Source organism: Fringilla coelebs (assembly GCF_963513975.1).
Source record: "Fringilla coelebs genome assembly, chromosome: 5".
In the NCBI taxonomy this organism is placed as follows: Eukaryota; Metazoa; Chordata; class Aves; order Passeriformes; family Fringillidae; genus Fringilla; species Fringilla coelebs.
The window spans coordinates 323,580-340,443 of record NC_140033.1 but is presented as its reverse complement, the minus strand read 5'-3'; the positions used below and the strand labels follow the sequence as shown (position 1 = coordinate 340,443).

Here is a 16,864-nt window from a genome sequence, read left to right as displayed (position 1 = left end):
CCTGGTCCCACCTGCACAGCCAAGATCAGGCTGGCACTGCAGGTGTGGGATTTCTCCAGGCATTGTTGGGATGGCCTTTGGACACTCCCAGACGTCTTTTCCAGGGATGCAAAGCTGAGGCTCTCCGGTTTTCCATGTTTCGCCTGGATGGCAGCTGATTCCTGTCCCTCTGCCCCACACCCGTGCTGGGCAGGGATCCTGGGCCTCTCTGGCCAGGATTTGGGATGGGGGATCCTGGTGCTCTGCCTGCTCTGGAGCAACGGGAGCCTCCCAGAGCTGCCACCACCCTGGCAGGGAAAAGCTGGCAGCACAGGAAAGCTGGAAATGGCTTCAGAAAGAGGGAGAACAGATGGATTTGGGATTGGATATTTTTTTCCCAGCTCTCAGAGGAGCTGCATGCAGATTCCTTGGCTTTCTGCTGTGATTCCAAAGGCAGGGAGCTGCTGGATCATCCAGGCCCCGCTCCTGCGGGACCTTCACAGCCAGGGACCAGCATCCTGCTGGAATGTGGGACATTCCAGGGTGCTCCTGGGGGTGGTGCCAGCTGGGATTCCCATGACACTCTGTGTCCTGCAGATCCCAGTGACTGGGGCTATGGGGTTCCAGTTGCTCTCGGAGGTGCCAGGGTTTGACTCCTGGATTCGGGATTTTTCTGTGCCGGGAATGTCGCGGCTGCTCGTGTCCCTTGTTCCCTGGGGAGGGGTGGTGGATGTGGCTGCTCATCCTGCCACATGCCAGCAGATTTCAGGGACTGTTTTACCCACACCCGTCAAAGCTGGTGCTTCCTCTGCTCCTTTCCCCGTGCCTCGCTGGTTCCTGGCAGATTTCTGTGGGATTGGAAGAGCTCTGTACCAGCGACCTGCCTGGAGCTCTGCCAGCCCTGCTGGAGGCAGGAAGGGCAGGGAATGACCTTGGGGCCAAGGACAGCCTGGCCCAGTCCCTGGAGCTCATCTTTTGAGGCTGTTGCAGTTGGATTTATAACCTTGTGGGAGAACTGGGAAAGGAGCTGGGAAAGATCCCATCCCACCCATTTTTAGCAATCCCAGCTGCTCCATCCCTGGAAAAGAGCTGCTGCTCCCGGCTCTGAGCCACCCTGGATACCCGTGGAGAGCCTGGGGCCCGGTCCCGCTCGGTGGGTGCCGCTCGACAGATGGTCTGCAGGTGTCCGCCGGGAGCTTTTCCAGGGAGCAGCCAGCTGGATTTTGGGAAGAGGGCGGCTGCACGGCTCGGCAGCGCCTTGCCAGGAGCTGGGAACGTTCCTGGGCCCTGCAGAGGCTGCGCTGGCACCCTCGGGAGCGCGGGCGATGCCACAGCCCTGCCAGGCGAGGGCTGGGAGGAGGGGCTGGCACAGGGAGCGAATTCCAGGCAGGAATGGCTGGGTGGGCGCTGCCAAACCCTCTGCAGGGATAGAGGTGCCGGCACAAATCCCTGGGGCTGCGAGGCTGGGGCTGCCCCTGCATCCCTGGCAGTGCCCAAGGCCAGGCTGGACACTGGGGCTGGAGCAGCCTGGGACAGTGGGAGGTGTCCCTGCCATGGCAGGGGTGGCACTGGATGGTCCCTAAGACCCCTTCCCACCCACAGCATTCCGTGATCCTCCTGGTAACGAGCCCGGAGGAACCTGGGATCCCCAGCTCGGCTGAGCCCCCCACCCCGTGTCCCCGCCTTGTTGTCCTTGTCCCTGTGGGTGCCGTGAGGACAGTCCCGGGAGCCGTTCCTGGGGATGAATCCTTGTCCCTGTGGGTGCCGTGAGGACAGTCCCGGGAGCCGTTCCCGGGGATGAATCCTTGTCCCTGTGGGTGCCCTGAGGACAGTCCCGGGAGCCGTTCCCGGGATGCGGGGTTGAATCGGGGCCGCGGCCCCGCTGGGAATGCCGGGCGGGATGCACGCGGAGCAGGTCGCGGCTGCGATTTGTGGCGCAGGGTTTGTACTACACAAATTGCTCCGCACTCAACGAGCATGAAAGATTAACGAGGAACAAAGCCATGAACTCATCCGGGCCCGCTCCCGCTAAATTACAGCTACAGGGATCATGGCAGCTCATCCACGGGTTGTGTAACCGAACTGATTTGCCGGCGTGGCCGGTGCGGAGCCGCCGCGGCTCCGAGTGCTCCGCACGCGACTTTAATGGATTCTAAATATTGGCAGAGCCGAGGAGAGGAGGCGCGGGGGCACCGGAGTTCCCGGATCAATATTTAATGGGAGCTGCAGTTGCTTGTAGGGAGAAGCCGAGTGCAGTCAGCATGTTCTGGGAACCTGGAATGTGCCCTCCGGGCAGCAAGTGCTGCGCCAGGAAAACTGATTCGCTTGCATCTGCGGCTGCCGAGCCTCCTGCCGCTCCCAAAGTCATTCCTGCCTGGAAAGGCAGCCCTCGGTGTTTAACCCGTGCCTCTGGATTGCGGCGCGGCGGCTCCCGGCAGCGCTGGGTGTTGAATTCCGGCCGGGGGGGGCCGGGGGAGGGCTCAGCTTTGCCTCGGGACCGATTTCCCTGCCGGGCCGCGAGCAAATGTCCAAAGGCGCGGAGCCGGCTCCCAGGGGAGCTGCCGGTGCCAGGTACAAGGCCTGCTCCGGGTTGGATTCACTTGCGAGCTGGCACAGTTGGGTTCCTGTATGGATTACAGCTGCTGGCATCCCAGGAAATTGCTCATGGCTCAGAGAGCAGCAGCTCGGCAGCGGAACGGGAGCAGACTCCAGCCCGGAGCGCTGGAGCGGCAGCAGCGGCAGCAGGAGCCGGGCTGGTGCTGGAGCGGCCGGCCAGCCCCGCAGCCGGCCGGGGAGCCGGGCAGGAGCTTGCCAGCAATTACGGAGCAGCTTTTGCATGAGGCAGCAGCTCCGGGAGGCCCCGGGGCCGCGCTGCTGCGAGCAGGCCCTGCTCAGCCCATCTGCTGCCGCCGAAACCTGGATCTGCCGCCTGGCAGGAATAATCCCCGGAGAGCGGGCTGCGCCGAGATCCTTCCCCAGCCGCTTCCCGCTAAGTGCTGCAATTCCTCTGTTGTAATTCCTGCCTGGTGTTGTGACACCGACGCTTGGAGGGAGATCCAGGCACCTGCCAGCTCGCATTCCCGGGGATGCTGCTCCAGCCTCGCGCGCTCCGGGAGCCGCTCCAGAGGTTTGGTCCGTGCCCAGCCCCGGCTGTTTGTCGCTTGGCTGGATGAGCATGAAAACGCTGCTGGGAGAGAGGAGCTTTGACCTTCTGAGCTCCTCGGGAGCTGCTGGAATTCCTCAGCACATGGAAAATTGCACTGAATTGGAGCAGCACCTCAGTCCTGGCACAGAGCTGAGCTCTGCAATTAATGCTCCGGCCCTTGTGCCTCGGGAATCGATCCCTGATTTTAGCGTGGGATGAGCCTCTGCACTGGCTCCCTTCCCATCTCCCAGCTCCAGAGCCTCTGCTCCGTGTGGGAAGCAGGCACGGCTCCGGCATCGCCCCAGATCCTGCCCGGTCACCTGCGGGCTTGGCTGAGGGGACCCTGGGGACAGAGCTGGGCCACACAGTGCTGTCCCCCAGTGGGGCAGGGAGGGGACAGGAGCGGCTCCATCCGCGCATGACAGGACGGGGAAGCTCTGGCCCCAAGGCCTGGCCCAGGCTCACATCCCACCCCCCAATTCCTGGTGGTCACAGGGGCTCCCAGCGGGGCCAGGGCTCCGTGTTTATCCCAGGGCACCCACCCCTCTGTGCTCAGGAGCGGGAGCTGGGAGCCTCCCCAGCACTGGGGGGTTGGAGCCGTGGGAGCAGCGGGAACACCCCCATTCCTGCACCTCTGCCAGCGCCGCTCCCAGAATTGGGAATCATGAATATTCCCCCTCCATTAGCACCGGCTGCATTCAGTGCCAGACATTTGGAGACGTGACGGATGGATGGGATGGAGGGGGGATGGATTGGGAACGTCCCTCACGGGCACCTGCAGCCCCCCCAGCCCCTTCCCCCAGCTCGAGTTCCTAGACTCTGGTGGCACCGGCCATCCTTGGTGACACTGGCAGCACCTCAGAACCTCCCAAAATTCCCAGTGCAAGTAGCAAAGCTGTGAGGACCCTTGGAAAGGACTTTCCATGCAGGAGCTGCCCTGGATCTGCAGGGCTTGGTGGTGAGGAAGGGCTGGGCCCCTGCTGGCACAGGGGTGGCGTGGCCTGGCATGGCCCCAGTGTCACTGTGGGTGTGCTGGAGGTGACCTGGGCTGTGCCAGGGACTGGGGCTGGACTGTGGATCCTGTCTGTGCTGTGGCTCACAGATCCATCCTGCCTGTGCCAGGGATCCTGTGTGTGCTGTGGCTCACAGATCCATCCTGCCTGTGCCAGGGATCCTGTGTGTGCTGTGGATAATGGATCCATCCTGCCTGTGCCAGGGATCCTGTGTGTGCTGTGGATAATGGATCCATCCTGCCTGTGCCAGGGATCCTGTGTGTGCTGTGGATAATGGATCCATCCTGCCTGTGCCAGGGATCCTGTGTGTGCTGTGGCTCACAGATCCATCCTGCCTGTGCCAGGGATCCTGTCTGTGCTGTGGCTGATGGATCCATCCTGCCTGTGCCAGGGATCCTGTGTGTGCTGTGGCTCACAGATCCATCCTGCCTGTGCCAGGGATCCTGTGTGTGCTGTGGCTCACAGATCCATCCTGCCTGTGCCAGGGATCCTGTGTGTGCTGTGGATAATGGATCCATCCTGCCTGTGCCAGGGATCCTGTCTGTGCTGTGGCTCACAGATCCACCCTGCCTGTGCCAGGGATCCTGTCTGTGCTGTGGCTGATGGATCCATCCTGCCTGTGCCAGGGATCCTGTCTGTGCTGTGGCTCACAGATCCATCCTGCCTGTGCCAGGGATCCTGTCTGTGCTGTGGCTCACAGATCCATCCTGCCTGTGCCAGGGATCCTGTCTGTGCTGTGGCTCACAGATCCATCCTGCCTGTGCCAGGGATCCTGTGTGTGCTGTGGCTCACAGATCCATCCTGCCTGTGCCAGGGATCCTGTCTGTGCTGTGGCTGATGGATCCATCCTGCCTGTGCCAGGGATCCTGTCTGTGCTGTGGCTCACAGATCCATCCTGCCTTTTCCCCGCACCTGGCACAGTGCAGCCCCCTGGGGTTGGCGAGGGGGTCTCAGAGTGTCCTGTGAGCAGGGCAGGGATGACAGTGACGGTGACAATGACAATGTGACAGCTTGGGGTGTCCTCTGTCCCAGGCCCGCAGAGGGGAGGCAGCTCCATCCTTCAAAGCTCTTCCCTCGCTCCCGGCCCCGCTGTCCTACTTTTCTCCAGCTGCTTTTCCTCCTTCCCTCCGTCACGTGCGGGTGGGCTCGGAGCGCTCCGGTGCAGCTCCGGCTCCGGGCTGGGATCTGAGCTGGGCTCTGAGCTGGGCTCTGAGCTGCTCCTGCATTCCAGCACTCCCCAGTGCTGCCCTGACCCTGCTCAGGGTCCCGGTGCCCGCGGGGCTGTGTGGGAGGATCCACGGCCGTGAAACCCGCCGGGAGCGGGGACAAAAGGGGCCGGGAGTGAGTCCCCTCCCACGCGACCCCAAATCCGGGGCAGGGAGGGCTCGAAGGGACAGCCCCGCTGTGCATCCCTCAGGGTCTGCAGTCATCCTCTGAAATCCGGGATAACAACGGGGACAGTGTGGAGGCTCTTCCCGGAGCCCTGAAATGGCCGTGCCTGGCAGCAGCTGCTGCCTCTGTCCTCATCCCTGTCCCCATTCCCGTCCCCTCGGTGACGGTTTTAGGAAGCAGAGGCATCTCCCGGTGTCACAGTGTCCCACAGCCAGGCCCTGGGTCGGGATCATCCCTGTTCCGGGAACGCTGACCCCGTTTTCCCTCTCTGTGGGAGCGGAGCAGCCAAAACGCTGCTGGATTCCCAAATCCACGTGGCCCTCAGAGCCACATCCCCTTGTGCCTGCAAAGCCGCATCCCGAGGCTGCTCCAGCTGGATTCTGGGCGAGGGTAGCCTGGAACCAGCATCTCCCACTGTGGCAGGGGTTGGGATGCATCCCCCAATTCCAGGTACCTGGTTTGAGATGCTTGGAATGCAGCACCCCAATTCCAGGTGCCTAGGATGGGGTGTCTGGGATGCAGCACCCCAATTCCAGGTACCCACTTTGGGGTGTCCAGGATGCACTGCCCCAGTTCCAGGGCACAGTTTGGGATGCTTGGAATGCAGCAGTGCAATTCCAGGTGCCCAGGATGGGGCGTCTGGGATGCAGTGCTCTGTCCCAGGTGCCCACTTTGGGGAGTCCAGGATGCCTCCCCCAATTCCAAGGGCCCAGTTTGGGATGCCTGGAATGCCGTGCCCCAGTTCCAGGTGCTGCTGCTGAGGATCTGCATTCCAGCAGCCAAAGGGTATTCAGCATAAATCCACCTCCTGTGATTTCCACCTTTTTCTGGGCAGTTCCTTCCTGAGGGAGACACAGGCTGTGAGGATGGATGAATTCCAGTGGCTGGGACAAGACCCCTGTGGCAGCAGAGCCATGTCTCCTGTTTATGTGGGAGAGCCTGGATGCCTGGAGCAGGGATGCTGCTGGCACAGCTCTTGCAGGGATCTCAGCCTCCCTGGGAGGGAGCAGCTCTTCCGGAGCTCCCGGGGCTGCCGGGGAAGTCGGGCTCGTTTAACACCGAGTTCCAACGCTGCAGTGGGGAAATGACGAAGGGAAAAACACGAGTGATCTGTGGAAGGAGCGGATATTTTGGGATGTCTCAATTTCCTCATCAGCCCCAGAGAGGGGCACGGAGCCGAGCGCTGCTGGATGATGAATCCCCCGGGAGCGGGCGGCGCCGTGCTCGGATGTTCCCCCAGTAATTCCCTGCAAGGGGCCCTGCCCACCCTGCTGCCCCCACAGAGGGGTTTGGGGCCAGGCTGGGGCTGGCACGGAGCTGCCAGTGGGGTTAAAGTCCCTTGGGGAGCTCCTGTCAGCACCTCAGCCCAAATTAAGGGATTCTTCCCCAGTTCTTCCTCAGTCAAGAAGGTTGGAATCATAAAACCATGGAATGCGTTGGGTGGGAAGGGACCCCAGAGCCCCTCCGGTGCCACCGAGCTATGGCAGGGACACCTCCCACTGTCCCAGGCTGCTCCAGCCTGGCTTTGGGCACTGCCAGGGATGCAGGGGCAGCCCCAGCTGCTCTGGCAGTTCCAGCCCAGCCAGGAATTCCTCATTGCCAAGATCCCATCCATGGCTGCCCTCTGGCAGTGGGAGCCATTCCCTGTGTGCTGTCCCTGCAGGCCTTGTCCTCAGTCCCTCTGCAGCTCTCCTTTAGACCCTGCCAGGGGCTCTGAGCTCTCTGGATCCTTCTCTCCACCCTGGGACAGTGGAAGGTGTCCCTGCCCACGTCAGGGGTGGCACTGAAGGGGCTGTGAGGTCCCTTCCCACCCAACTCAATCCCTGATTCCCAGATTCTATAATTTATAACTTAATTATTTACAGTTCTGCGTTGTGCTGAAGCAGCCCCGGTTATTTCCGTGCCGTCGCTTCCATCGTTCCCCGCCGTCCCCATTTGTCCTGCGGCGTTCCTGCTCCAGCTCCCGGCAGAGCCGAGGCTCCCTGGGCCTTCATCCTTGCCCAGGATGATGAGGATGGTCATGCACAGCATGTCCTGGAGTGAGCAGGGAGCAGAGCCCAGCATGGGAGCACCAATCCCACTGGAGCTGGGGCTGTCCTGCTCCAGGCTCTTGGAGTCGCTGTTCTGACACCAACTTTGTCCTGGCCATGGGGTCCTGTCCCCCCCATTTCGGGTCCTGTCCCCCCCATTTCGGGTCCTGTTCCCCCCATTTTGGGTCCTGTTCCCCCCATTTTGGGTCCTGAACCCCCCTTTGGGGTTCTGTACCCCCCTTTGGGGTCTCCCAGCTGGAACGTCGATGCCATGGAGTTGCTGGGGAGGACTTGGGGCGGCTCTGGTTGTGTTTGGAGTGGGGATGGTCGGCACTGGAGTCACGGCCCTGGGACAGTCCCCAGAGAGGGAACTGGCCCCAGGCAGGGCCAGGGGAGCCTCAGGGTGGATACTGGGGAAATTCCTCCTGCAAAGGGCTGTCCAGCCCTGGCACAGAGGTGGAGTCCCCATCCCTGGAGGGATTTCAAGGCCGTGTGGATGTGGCACCTGGGGGCAGGTCAGTGGCAGCCTTGGCAGGGCTGGGGATGGTCAGACTCGATGGACTCTGAGGCTTTTCCAGCCTCAGTTATCCCATGGTTCCCCAGCTGTGCTGCCCTTCTGCCACCAGCCCCTGGCCGTGCCCTCTGTCCCCCAGTGCCATCAGAGGCTGCAGCCCTGCCCAGCTCCTGTCACTCGAGTGGCTCTCAGGGACTGCGGCGCCGGCTGCAAGTGAGGATAAGGAGGGAGCGGGAGCGGTGGAGCAGGAGAGGCTGGAGAGGCTGGAGAGGCTGGAGAAGCCAAGTGCCCACTTGAGGCGTCGCTCCTTGAGTAAGCACCTGCCTGGGGCTGCCTGCGAATGTCACTGGGATGTCACTGGAGCTGCTCATCCCTGTCCCCGTGTGTGGCACATCCCTGCCGTCCTCAGGGCTGTCACTTGCAGCTCCTGGTGTCGTTGCCAGCCCAGCCGGGCTCCCGGGATGCTGGGGAGGAGCTGGGGAGCGGCGCCGGGCCCGGGTGGAGCAGAGCTTTCCCGGGAGCAGCCTCTCCCCAGCGCTCCTGCTGTTGCTGTCACACCCTGCTGGCCCCGGGATGGCTCTCCGGGATGGATTCCCCACCCGGCACATCCCAGGCGGGCTCAGCCGAGGGTGAAGCGTGGCGTGACACCGCTGATGAGCCATCGCCCCTTCCCTGCTTTAGGAGCAGGAGCTCCCTGCATCCCGGGGGCCTCTCCTGCTCCGGGTGGGATCGTTCCCCAGCTCGGCTCTGCCACAGCCCAAGGCCCCACCCTGGGGACCCTGGGAGCTGCAGTGTCCCCGGGTCCCCCTCCCAGCACTGGCGTTTCCAGCTGGCAGCTCCCGCTCTCCTCCCTCTCATTCCGCCCTGGCGCTGGGAGTTGATTAGCTCTGCTAATTACTTTACAAATAATGAGCTTCCCTAATTGCACTGGCAGGGATGGGGGGGCTCTCCCCACCTGCCATCCCAGGGTGCCACCAGGCTCTGGGTCCCCTCGGCTCTGCTGGGGACCCCCCTTGGGTGTTGGCACCTGGAATTCTGGGCATAAAAAACCTGAAATCTTTGCATGGGGAGCTGGGAGCTCTGGCTCATGCCGGGGGGATCGGGCCATTCCCCCTGCTCTGAGCACCCCTGGATCAGTGGGATGCGTGTTCCAGGCACTGCCTGTTCCTTGTCATGGCCTCTGGGATGGATCTCCGGGATGGATTTCCCACCTGGCACATGCCAGGCGGGTTCAGCCAAGGGTGAAGCGTGGCGTGACGTCGTAGATGAGCCATCGCCCCTTCCCTGCTTTGGCTTCCCAGGAGCAGGAGCCTGCAATTCCATGGATTCCCAGGAGCCTCTCTTGCTCCGGGTGGAATCCTTCTCCCTCAAGGGGAATGGAGCACCAAGGGGGAATGGTTCCCCCCACCCTGGGACCCCTCAGGGGCTGCAGAGTCCCTGGGGAGCCCTGGAATGTGAAGCTGGAGTTGCCATCCCAGGTCCTGGAGCATTTCCTGCTGCTCCAGCTGTGCCTGCATCCATCTTCACCCCCACCCCTGCCCTTGGGAAGGGGCTGGGGCTGGGAGCGGGACCCCCGGCAGCTGGGAATGGCAGCACTTCATGGTCAGTCCCCCCCTGGAGTTCTGGCAGTGGATAGGGTCTGCTGCTTCCCTGGAAGTAGACCTTAATTAGGCCCTGCCCGGTGTAACACTGTTAATTAGAGAGGAGAGCCAGAATCCTGACACCTGTCAGGTGTTCTGGGCCGTGGGGGGTGTTTTGGGAGGAAGGAGCTCAGGGGTCTCTCATCCCCCTCTGGAGCTGCTCCATCCCTCTCTGGGACCAAAAAGTCACTTTTCTTGCCCGGCTTCCCTAGCCTGGGATAAAGCAGAGCATTCCCATCCAATTGGGATTGAAGTCTCCGTGTTCCGGGAAGGAAGGAGCGGGTGCCCCCCTCCTCTGGCAGCTCCCTGAAGATGCAGCTCCGACTCCGTCGCTAATGGAGCGGCGTCCTCGCTGCTCACCTTTAATTAAGTGAGCCTCAGATCCCTGGGCTTAATTAACTTCTCAGTGGCTGATGACTCTCTCCAGCAGCTGAGGAGAGGTGGGACTGGCATTTCATGGAATCGTGGGATCCCAGAATGGATTGGGATGAGTTGGGTTGGGTTGGGTTGGAAGGGTCCTCAGAGCCCATCCAGTCCCACCACGGGCAGGGACGCTATCCCAGGCTGTTCCAAGCCCTGTCCAGCCTGGATGTGAACATTCCAGGGATGGAGCAGCCACAGCTCGCAAGGGGATTCATTGTTGGGATCCAGCTCCTGCCTCGGAAATTGGGTTAAACCCAACAAAATCCTTCTCCGTGTCGGAAATTGCCGGAGTTTGCCGGCTGTGGAATTCCGTTAACTTCCCGCTGTTCCATTGATTTTTTGTGTTTATTTGCAAAAGCTCCACTGAGCGTCCGAGGTCTTGAACGGCTTCCCAGAGCCGTCAGCTGCAGCTTTCCCTGCGCCGGGAGTGTCACTGCTGTGGGACAACAGAGCCACATCTAATGGGGGCTGACAGGGCGGCGGCAGGGCCTTTGGGGTGGGCACTGAAACTTCCCATTATCCTGCTCCTGGCACTGCCAGGCCGTGTGGGGAGGATTCCCAAAGGGAACTGGCGTTTTGCAGCAGCAGCAGCAGCAGCAGCAGGATGGGAGGGCTTGGTCAGTGCCAGCACATCCGGGGCTGGAATGGTGCAGCCATGGGTTCCAGCACAGCACCGGGGAGCCTGTGCTGGTGACCCCCTTTTTGGGGTGACCCCTTCTTGGGGTGACTCCTTTTTGGAGTGACTCCTTTTTGGGGTGGTCCCACATGGCTGCAGACCTGCGAGCTGCTCCGAAGGAGCTCTGGGGAGGGCTCAGGATCCCACGGCTCCTTCAGGAATTCCCTGCTGGCCCCCGAGCCCCCAGCACTGCCGGGAGGTGCCAGGGCCACCCAGGGCTTTGCCATCCCTCTTCCCGTGCTCCGGCGGGATGGGATTAGGGACTTAACAGCCTGTGCCAGACAGACACTTAACTAAGCCATAAATTTGGAGTTCGTTAGTGAGGATTAATTAGTGTTTGCACAGGGCTTTGCCGCGCGGAGCCGCGCTCGGTGTCGGAGCTCTGCCGTGACCTTGGCGAGGGCGGGAGCGTCTGAGGGCCCGGATCCATCGGATCCCACTGATGGAAGGGTCCAGGGTCACCCCAAAGATCTGGGGGCTGGGAATGCTCCAGGAGCCCATGGTCAGGGGCTGGACGTTTGGAAATGGGGAGGGGCAGAGAGAGAGGCTGGTGGTGCCACGGTAGCTCCTCTGTGCTTGTTGCGAGCTCACGCAGCTCCAGAGGCTGGAGCAGCACCTGGGATCTGCTTTGGGACCTGCTTTGGGACCTGCTGTGGGGGCGGGAGGTGCCAAAGTTCCCAGGGATCCCCTCACAGGCTCCATCCTGTTCCCATCACTGGCGCTGGCTGTGCTTCCTGGGGATCCCCTCTCTGGATCCATCCCATTCCAATCCCCGGTCGATGCAGGCAGAGGAGGGAACGTCTCCAAGGAGCAGTCTGGGAATGAGTGGCGTTAAGGACAATAAACTCTGTCAAAGCCTCGCTCATTAGGGAGGACCCGAGTGCCGCCGCCCGTGTCCGCCCGCTCCCTCTCCCTCTGACTCCGCTCCTCCATGTCTGCCTGCTTTGGCCTGATCTCCCTCTTTTCCATGATTTTCTCCCCAGCTCGGGGAGGTGTGAGGGGGCCGTGCCCACGGCACTGTGGCAGGGAGCAGAGTGACTGCCCAGGGCTGTCCTCCCCCAGAGCTGGCTTGGGTTGGGTTGGGCTGGGTTACTTAGGTTTGTGTTGGGTCATGCTGGGTCACTTTGTGTGGGGTCATGTTGGGTTACAGTGGGTTGTGTTGGGTCATGTTGGGTTACAGTGGGTTGTGTAGGGTCATGTTGGGTTACAGTGGGTTGTGTTGGGTCATGTTGGGTTACATTGAGTTGTGTTGGGTCATGTTGGGTTACAGTGGGTTGTGTTGGGTCATGTTGGGTTACAGTGGGTTGTGTTGGGTCATGTTGGGTTACATTGGGTTGTGTTGGGTCTCTTTGGGTCATGTTGGGTTACACTGGGTTGTGTTGGGTCATGTTGGGTTACAGTGGGTTGTGTCGGGTCACTTTGGGTCACGTTGGCTCACTTTGGGTCTTGTTGGGTTAAACTGGATTGTGTTGGGTCATGTTGGGTCACATTGAGTTATGCTGTGTTGTGTTGGGTCACTTTGGGTCACTTTGAGTCGTGTTGGGTCACTTCAGGTCCTGTTGAGTTACACTGAGTCGTGTTGGGTTGTGTTGGATTGCGTTGGGTTGAATCCCCGTTTCCTTTGGGAATCTCCCCTTTGCAGGGATTTGACTCCAGGAGATGCACTTGGGGGGTGTCACCCTGGTCACCCCCACCCCAAATTCAATCATCCCGTTCCCTCCTGGACCTGTCACTCAGAGATGTCTGACCTGGCATCACCAGGCTGCCAGCACCTTCTCCTGGGGAATGTCAGGATCATCCTGGGGTCCCCTTGGGGTTCAGCAGAGCCTGAACTGGGGGGAACAATGGGGCAGATTTGGGAATCCCTTGACCTGAGTCCCCTCTCTTGGCAGGACAAGAACAGGAAGCTGAGGCCCCTCTACGACATTCCCTACATGTTCGAGGCCCGGGAATTCCTGCGCAAGAAACTCATCGGGAAGAAGGTACGGAGGGAGGGACGAGGCTGGGCTGAGGGGACAAGGGATGGGACAATGAGGGTGAGGGAATGAAGGAGGAGATGAGTCTGATGGTACGGAGGGAGGGACGAGGCTGGGCTGAGGGGACAAGGGATGGGGCAATGAGGGTGAGGGAATGAAGGAGGAGATGAGTCTGATGCTGGTGCGTGTGGCTCCTTGGGAAATTCCGGGATGCCCCCAAGCCTGGAGTGCCCCTTGAGGCGTTGCACTCCCCATTTCCCAGGAATTCCGCCTCGCTTCTCCCTTTGTTCCCCTGGCTGTTTTCCGAGGCTGGTTCAGAGCAATTCTGGGAATGAGGAATGTGTTAACCAGCGGAGCGAACGCTCCGGATGCAATTTTCCAATGCTCATAAAACGGTCAAATAAAATCAATTCCCTTCGTGGCGTGGCCGTCGCTGCTCGTCGGGGCTGCTTCGGTGCCTAATTGGATCTTTCCAGCTCGGAGCCTGCCCGGGCAGTCTGAAAACATAGGGAAAGGGGAAAAGAGCAGCTTGGGAGATTTTTTTAATGGGAAATCTAGTGCTTTCCGGAGTTGGAAAAAAATGTCGGAGTGTTGGCAGGATTTGTGGTGGGAGCACTGGGTCTGGAATGGGATTCTGGCACCTCAGGGTGGTCCCTGTTTGAGCCATTCCGGGGTTACTGGTGCCAGGTTTCTGCCATCCGCCGTTACTGTGCCCTGTGTTGGATCAGGGATTGAATTGGCTCTGGCACTGGGTGCCTTTGGAGGGTGACCTTGGCATTCCAGGGTGTTCTGGGATTAAGGGAGCTCAGCCTGCCCTGGGTGCCTGGCTGTTCTGAGGAGCTGTGAGATTCCAAGGAATTCTGGAATTCGGGGAGCTCAGCCTGCCCTGGTTCCTGGCCTGCATTGGGAGCTCTGTCCATCCCCATCACTCCGGGGCCCATCCTTATGGATCCTTTCCCTGTGTTTTGGGAGGCTCCTCATGGACACATCCCATCCCATCCCAGCACCCGTCCCAATGGACCCAGCACCCATCCCATCCCATCCCATCCCATCCCATCCCATCCCATCCCATCCCATCCCATCCCATCCCATCCCATCCCATCCCATCCCATCCCATCCCATCCTGCTGGAGCACTGCATCAGCCCTGACATTGCTTTCCAAAATAATTCCCTCTGGAGAAAGCACCGAGGGGGCATGAGGAAGGATCCATCCCTGTTGTGGCTGCCACGGCTCCATCTCCTCCAGCTCCTGTTAGGAGAGGAGCTGGGACGTGGGAATCCCCCTCTGAATTCCCTGCTCCCCGGGAAGAGATGGAACGCGATGTATTTTCCCTCTTGCCCTCTCATTCCTGAGCAGTGGGAGTTTCCAGGCTGGGATTTTCATGGCACGTAAGGGCTGGGTTTGGGGATTTTGGCTCTCGTGCTGGAGCCTCTCCCGGCTCCGCTGTGTCCTTCCCAGCTGCTGGAATTTGCCCGGCGGCGTGGGATGAACCGGAGCCAGCGCCCGGCTGCCCAGGCCACTATGGATTTGTGGAATAAATCTGTGGAGCGTGTCGGGAAGGGCCGGCTCCTCCGCCCATCGATCGCGCTGCGCCGCGGAGCGGCTCCGGATAATTGCGCCGGGCGCGGGAGATGGATCGTGGCTCTTCCCTAATTAACTCTGGGATTAATCGCTCGCAGGGAAGGAGCCAGCGAGGGAGAGCTCCGGGATGAAAATTCCCTGGGCATGGAAGTGGTGCCGCCCCGTCCTTGCCAGCTGCTCTGGGGGAAGAAAGGAGGGGCTCCCTGGGGTGTCCCAGGATCCCATCCCTGTGCCTATCGATGTGTCCCATCTCTGTGCCCGATCCCTGTGTCCAATCCCTGTGCCCGATCCCTGTGTCCGATCCCTGTGCCCCATCCTGTCCCATCCCTCTGCCCCAACCCTGTGCCCCATCCCTGTGTCTCATCCTGTCCCATACATCCATCCTGCTGGGCACCAGAGCTGGGATAAAACAGGGATGGATTTGACCAGGGAAAACCTTCCCCCTGGGAACACCATCGCAGTCCCGGGGAGAGGGAAGGCTTTGGCAGACTGGAGGATTTTTGGAATGTCGGGCAATTTTTCCTGCGTCTCACGGGAGCTCGGGAGCTCTGGGAGAGCTCGGCGCAGCAGCGATGCCCGGGGGGGATTTTGGGAAGATCCCAGTTCTTGATGCCGCCGGGGCTGGTGGCAGTGAGGACGCATTCCTCGGGGAGCTGCGCCGTGCCTGACCCGCGATCCGTGATGCCGTTCCCGGGAATGCGCCGGAGCCCGGGAATGTGCGGGAGCCGGGGCGGCTTTGCCAGCGCTGGAGCGTCACGGGGACGGCTGCGTCACCCGCCGCTTCCACGTGTGGAATTGGGCAGGATTTGGCTGCCGGGGAGGATTTGGCTGCTCGGAGCCGAACCGGGAGAGTTGTCGGGGAGCACAGTTTTCCCGCCCGGATTGCGCTCGGAATCCGCGGCGTGCGCGGCTGCTGCAGTGGGCTGGGCTGGCCCCGGCACGGGAGGGGGCAGGGGCGAGCGGGATTATTGCCGCTGTAGCGATCCCAAATCCAGGCACCTCTCCTTTCCCTCCCCGCGACGCCTCCCAGCCCGGCACTTCCATGGTTATCCCACTCCAAGGTCAATCCTGCCCCGGGGGTCTCCGTGGCCCCTCCGGCAGCCTCTGGAGCGGGAGGGAGGAGGGAGCTGGATCCTGCTGGATCCGCTCCTGGCGATGCCGGAGGCGCTGGAGGCTCCCGGGGGCTGCTGTGGAGCATCCTTGTTCCACATTCCGGCCTTTTCCAGCAGGGATGATGGGTGGATGGAGAGTGGAGGGGGTAAGGGAAGCGGAGCCGGCTCCTACTCGCCGTTCCCAGGAAATCCCGCTGCCCGCAGCAGGATGCGTGGGGGGGCTGGGATGAGCCGGCCCTCGGGAGGGAAATCGCTGACCCAGAGGGAAAACGCTTCCCTGGATCTGCCCCGCGGGGGTCCCCGCGGTGCCTCCTGCAGCCCCCATCCCGCCGGGATCACCCCGCACATTCCTGCTCCCATCCCCTGGCCCCCGCCGGGTCTCCGGGAACCTCCTCCGGCACGGGAGGGACACGGGGGGCACCCACCGCCCCGAGCCCCCCGCTAGCCCCTTCCCAGCCCCCTCAGCCCTTCCACCCGGCACGAGCTGCCAGGGAAGTAAAAATATTCCCGGGAGCGGGTGACGCCGCCGGGCCGGGAGATCCGCGGGCGGGCGGGGTATTTTTAGCCCGGCAGGTCTGGGCTGCCACCCACCCCCCATCTGTCCCCCCCCGGCCCCCCCGTGTCCCCGCGGCCCCTCGGAGCCCCCCGTGGGATGAGGGAATAGCAGGGAATGGCACCGGCAGGGCCCCGAGCCCACCCCGCCCTCCCCATCCCAAAGATGGGGCTGCTCCCGGCCCTTCCCGGCAGGATGAGCCCCCCCTCCCCCCTCTTCAGGCAGCCCCCACGAGGGGGTCCCTGCCCCCGGTGTCTCCTCTGGGATGGGGACATGCCCCACTGCCTGGGGTCCTGAGGCTGGAGCAGGGGATGTGCCTGGAATGTCCCATTGTGTCCCCCTAGCCCAGACTGGGGCTGGAACTGGGACAGGACCACGGGGGGGTGGCTTCCCTACCTTGGGACCAGGTGGGGACAGGGTGGCAGGAGCCACACCCTGGGGACAACCTCATTGGGACCCTGGTGCTGGAGACAGTGAGGCAGGAGCCCCATCCTGGGAACAGCGTGCTGGGAACAACCTGGCTGGGACCCCAATGCTGGGGTCGAGGCCAGGGGCTGCGTCCTGGGGACCCCGTCCTGTTCCTGGCACCCCCAGCTCTGTGCTGGTGAGCAGGCAGTGAGTGCTGGGGTGTAGGGTCCCCAGGGCTGCCAGGTCCCTGTGGGTGCTGAGTCCCTCTGAGTGCTCGGTCCCTGTGGGTGCCAGATCCCCTTGGGTGCTGGAGATCTGTGGGTCCCGGGTCTCTGTGGGTGCCAGGTCCCCATGGGCGCAGGGTCCCTGTGGGTTCCACGTCCCTGTGGGGTGCCAGGTCCCCACAGGTTTCAGGTCCCTG

At 62.0% G+C, this 16,864-nt stretch overlaps 1 protein-coding gene across 1 annotated transcript in view; it reads left to right on the top strand.

Annotated features, from left to right (window-relative positions):
• The window catches only part of SND1 (staphylococcal nuclease and tudor domain containing 1), a 74,102-nt gene that overhangs the window by 26,578 nt on the left and 30,660 nt on the right, over positions 1-16,864 (top strand). The window contains exon 11 of the mRNA XM_084206083.1: positions 12,705-12,794. Within this exon, the coding sequence (XP_084062209.1) occupies positions 12,705-12,794 (90 nt within the window). The remainder of the gene's footprint in view (positions 1-12,704; positions 12,795-16,864) is intronic.